The sequence below is a fragment of the Mizuhopecten yessoensis genome, unplaced genomic scaffold, assembly GCF_002113885.1.
Source record: "Mizuhopecten yessoensis strain PY_sf001 unplaced genomic scaffold, ASM211388v2 scaffold9651, whole genome shotgun sequence".
In the NCBI taxonomy this organism is placed as follows: domain Eukaryota; kingdom Metazoa; phylum Mollusca; class Bivalvia; order Pectinida; family Pectinidae; genus Mizuhopecten; species Mizuhopecten yessoensis.
Window position 1 is genome coordinate 177,809 of NW_018408154.1, and position 5,476 is coordinate 183,284.

Here is a 5,476-nt window from a genome sequence, read left to right on the forward strand (position 1 = left end):
TTTTGGCCCCGCCCCTCAGGCCCCTGGGGGCGTAGGACTAAACCGGCAACTGTTTTTGTTGACCTTTGTCCATGGAAGGTCCCTGCAAAATTTCATTGAAATTGGTTCAGGGGTTTTGGAGAAGTCGAAAATGTAAATTGTTTACGGACGCACGACGGCGACGACGGACAAAAGGCGAACACAATAGGTCACTTGAGACTTTGTCTCAGGTGACCTAAAAATTCTTCATGTATATACATTCAGTTTCCACAGAAAATACAATGAAGCTGTTCAGCTAATATGTTTACTTAACTGACTCAAGTTTATTGTACCGACTGACCACAAAAAATAGAATCTAACAAATAGATGTAAACTTCATAAAACCTTTATATAAATTTTGATTGATCACATATAAAAGACAGACATGCTCATGAATAGACAAGTTACTGTCAGTGGCATATAAAACCATGTTGAGATGAGGCATTAGATTATGAAATTGCAATCAAATCTTTTTTCTTGTCATGTTTCAGTAAATTCTGTGTTCTGATAGATCTTTAAAACACAACAAATGTCTAATTTTTCACACTATAAGAAATGTTTAATTTTTCACACTATAAGAAATTAACTTCACTGTCACAATAAAATCTTCATTTGAATTTTTACCAGTGAAAGAAGTCGTATAACAGCATGATGAAAATGATACACTTTCAAATGAACTCTCAATATATATAACATTTCTCCAAATCATCACCACCGTTTAAATACACTGCCCTTACCTATAACCATGATGACCATGCCGACAGCACTGATAATCTCAATCTGATGGACACTTTTGAAGCCAGCTAGTTTCACCTTTGTAGTCGGCTTCCCAATCTGCATGCTGACTGCATATAATCCCTCGTCAGCTCCCAAAAGCAGCATCTGAAACAGGATAGGCAACAATTCCTACACCCTTGACAAACAGAAGGCTGGCTGGATGGTTATCTAGTTATAGCAATTCCCAATGAGTGTTAGTACTGATACACTACCATCAGTATTTATACTGGTACAGTTAAGATGAAAATAGGACTAACTGTTTTCAGGAAATTTTGAATAGTTTAAATAAATTCCAGACTTACCTGTTTTGAAAAAACTTTTGTACAGTTGATATCCAGCCGTTTCTCTCCCATCAACTCCATAATGACTGTGGTCTGTAGTTTCTGTAGAGGCAATAGTTTCAAAGGTAAGAACGTAAAAACAACAATAAAACTGTATCATAATGGAGACGGCTTGGTTTTGATATTGGAAGAAGTTTGATCTGAAATGATGCTTCAAGGTTATTTTAGATATGAAAAGAGTTGTATCGTGGCTCCAAAAGATATAATGGCACGGTACAAATACGGTAGCCTTGTGGTAGCATGCCGGGCTCATGACCCAAAGAAATGCAGGTTTGAGTCATGGCACTGTGTTGTATCTTTGAGCACCGCTTGTTCAACTCTACTCATCTGTAAATGAATTCATGGTTACACAGTGCTAGAAGTGTTGAATGCTAGCTGTGAGCGCTTAAATGGCAGCACCGGCTGTATGCTCTCCAGGGAGTTGAAAAAGATATTGGCTGGTTTCAAAGGCCCTTTCACCACGGATAATAATTTGTGAACCCCTTAAAAGCCTTTGAGACGACCTACAAACTAGGTTGTGATAAAGCGGTATATATCAAATTTATTATTATTTCAGGTGGAAATCACAACCTCCCTTAAATAAGCTTTGATGCTTTATCTATTTTACATTAATTATAAAACTTTTTCCCAATTTATATAAATCCATCTTGTTGGCCTTCATGGACACGTGCCTAGTGTCCTGATATGGCAGATAACCGGAGAACCTGAAGAACACTCACATGGTGGGGCAGTTGACCCCCTACCCTTCCCCACACATTACTTATAACTCATATAGCCCATACAAGTAGGTAACCTGAATATAATTTAGAACATATTTCTGTGGGTTGCCAGAAATGTCACTTGAGTATTTCTCTATAACAGATTACATTATCACAATTACATGTCATAGTGTCTGATTTTAAATCAGCCGTTCAGGGCTGTTTACAATACAAGTCTTACTTGTCTATTAACACTGTTCAGGGCTGTTTACAATACGAGTCTTACTTGTCTATTAACACTGTTCAGGGCTGTTTACAATACAAGTCTTACTTGTCTTTTAACACTGTTCAGGGCTGTTTACAATACAAGTCTTACTTGTCTTTTAACACTGTTCAGGGCTGTTTACAATACAAGTCTTACTTGTCTTTTAACACTGTTCAGGGCTGTTTACAATACAAGTCTTACTTGTCTTTTAACACTGTTCAGGGCTGTTTACAATACAAGTCTTACTTGTCTTTTAACACTGTTCAGGGCTGTTTACAATACAAGTCTTACTTGTCTTTTAACACTGTTCAGGGCTGTTTACAATACAAGTCTTACTTGTCTTTTAACACTGTTCAGGGCTGTTTACAATACAAGTCTTACTTGTCTTTTAACACTGTTCAGGGCTGTTTACAATACAAGTCTTACTTGTCTTTTAACACTGTTCAGGGCTGTTTACAATACAAGTCTTACTTGTCTTTTAACACTGTTCAGGGCTGTTTACAATACAAGTCTTACTTGTCTTTTAACACTGTTCAGGGCTGTTTACAATACAAGTCTTACTTGTCTTTTAACACTGTTCAGGGCTGTTTACAATACAAGTCTTACTTGTCTTTTAACACTGTTCAGGGCTGTTTACAATACAAGTCTTACTTGTCTTTTAACACTGTTCAGGGCTGTTTACAATACAAGTCTTACTTGTCTTTTAACACTGTTCAGGGCTGTTTACAATACAAGTCTTACTTGTCTTTTAACACTGTTCAGGGCTGTTTACAATACAAGTCTTACTTGTCTTTTAACACTGTTCAGGGCTGTTTACAATACAAGTCTTACTTGTCTTTTAACACTGTTCAGGGCTGTTTACAATACAAGTCTTACTTGTCTTTTAACACTGTTCAGGGCTGTTTACAATACAAGTCTTACTTGTCTTTTAACACTGTTCAGGGCTGTTTACAATACAAGTCTTACTTGTCTTTTAACACTGTTCAGGGCTGTTTACAATACAAGTCTTACTTGTCTTTTAACACTGTTCAGGGCTGTTTACAATACAAGTCTTACTTGTCTTTTAACACTGTTCAGGGCTGTTTACAATACAAGTCTTACTTGTCTTTTAACACTGTTCAGGGCTGTTTACAATACAAGTCTTACTTGTCTTTTAACACTGTTCAGGGCTGTTTACAATACAAGTCTTACTTGTCTTTTAACACTGTTCAGGGCTGTTTACAATACAAGTCTTACTTGTCTTTTAACACTGTTCAGGGCTGTTTACAATACAAGTCTTACTTGTCTTTTAACACTGTTCAGGGCTGTTTACAATACAAGTCTTACTTGTCTTTTAACACTGTTCAGGGCTGTTTACAATACAAGTCTTACTTGTCTTTTAACACTGTTCAGGGCTGTTTACAATACAAGTCTTACTTGTCTTTTAACACTGTTCAGGGCTGTTTACAATACAAGTCTTACTTGTCTTTTAACACTGTTCAGGGCTGTTTACAATACAAGTCTTACTTGTCTTTTAACACTGTTCAGGGCTGTTTACAATACAAGTCTTACTTGTCTTTTAACACTGTTCAGGGCTGTTTACAATACAAGTCTTACTTGTCTTTTAACACTGTTCAGGGCTGTTTACAATACAAGTCTTACTTGTCTTTTAACACTGTTCAGGGCTGTTTACAATACAAGTCTTACTTGTCTTTTAACACTGTTCAGGGCTGTTTACAATACAAGTCTTACTTGTCTTTTAACACTGTTCAGGGCTGTTTACAATACAAGTCTTACTTGTCTTTTAACACTGTTCAGGGCTGTTTACAATACAAGTCTTACCTGTCTTTTAACACTGTTCAGGGCTGTTTACAATACAAGTCTTACTTGTCTTTTAACACTGTTCAGGGCTGTTTACAATACAAGTCTTACTTGTCTTTTAACACTGTTCAGGGCTGTTTACAATACAAGTCTTACTTGTCTTTTAACACTGTTCAGGGCTGTTTACAATACAAGTCTTACTTGTCTTTTAACACTGTTCAGGGCTGTTTACAATACAAGTCTTACTTGTCTTTTAACACTGTTCAGGGCTGTTTACAATACAAGTCTTACTTGTCTTTTAACACTGTTCAGGGCTGTTTACAATACAAGTCTTACTTGTCTTTTAACACTGTTCAGGGCTGTTTACAATACAAGTCTTACTTGTCTTTTAACACTGTTCAGGGCTGTTTACAATACAAGTCTTACTTGTCTTTTAACACTGTTCAGGGCTGTTTACAATACAAGTCTTACTTGTCTTTTAACACTGTTCAGGGCTGTTTACAATACAAGTCTTACTTGTTTTTTTACACTGTTCACGGCTGTTTACAATACAAGTCTTACTTGTCTATTAACACTGTTCAGGGCTTTTTACAATACAAGTCTTACTTGTCTATTAACTCTGTTCAGGGCTGTTTACAATACAAGTCTTACTTGTCTATTAACACTGTTCAGGGCTGTTTACAATACAAGTCTGACTTGTCTTTTAACACTGTTCAGTGCTGTTTACAATTCAAGTCTTACCTGTCTTTTAACACTATCTTTTTTCTGCAAGTTTTTCACAGCTCCTTCAAAAGACGCCACCCACTTGGACTTTTCTGAGAAGTTCATTGCCATCAGGTATAATACTCTGTTAACAAATCAATTTGAATAATTTCAAACTTCACAAAAAAGGAAGAAAAAAAAAATCCATTGTTAATTATTGAATTTTCATCTATTCATCAATTCCTTACAAAGCTATGTAACTTTGCTGGATATCTAATTTTGCTTGAAAAAGCCCCTGCATAGTTCAAAACAAGCAAATTCGTGGAATTTACACTCCCTGCTTGCAGAACATATGGTAGATAAACATTATTGAGGTTAGGTTTAAACATGTGAGTATCGTGCTGTTGAGACATAATGTATAGCTTGAAACTGGGAAAAAATAAAAGCCCTATACCTCATTAATTATCCATAAATATGCACAAATCACATGGGTTAGCAAACTTAGCATGATTCGGATGCTCATACGGAATTTGGTTGAAATATCTGCACAATATCTACAGCAATTATCACAAAACAAAAACAAGAGGCCCAAGGGCCTTAGCGGTCACCTGAGTTATATCATAGGTACTGGTAGCTTTACTTTATTGTTTAGATGTGATGTGGAAATCAGCATGTTAACTAAGTGAAATACAATACTTGTCATGTCATCAATGGATAAGAATTTGAAAATATTGGTAAATGTTCCCTTTGGGGCCCCGCCCTAGCCCCTGGGGATGGGGCAGGAATCCCAATTTTACAAAGTAATACTCTCATTCACCCAAGATGATTCTGATTAAGTTTGAGTAATTTTCTGCTGAAAATGGATAAAATATATA

The 5,476-nt window shown here is 36.2% G+C and overlaps 1 protein-coding gene across 1 annotated transcript in view; it reads right to left on the bottom strand.

The window, feature by feature from the left end:
• Window positions 1–5,476, bottom strand: part of LOC110458544 (citron Rho-interacting kinase-like) — a 61,349-nt gene that overhangs the window by 13,809 nt on the left and 42,064 nt on the right. The window contains exons 37-39 of the mRNA XM_021510294.1: window positions 4,641–4,746; window positions 1,098–1,178; window positions 756–900 (exon numbers count right to left, since the gene is read on the bottom strand). Coding sequence (XP_021365969.1) covers window positions 756–900; window positions 1,098–1,178; window positions 4,641–4,746 — 332 coding nt within the window. The remainder of the gene's footprint in view (window positions 1–755; window positions 901–1,097; window positions 1,179–4,640; window positions 4,747–5,476) is intronic.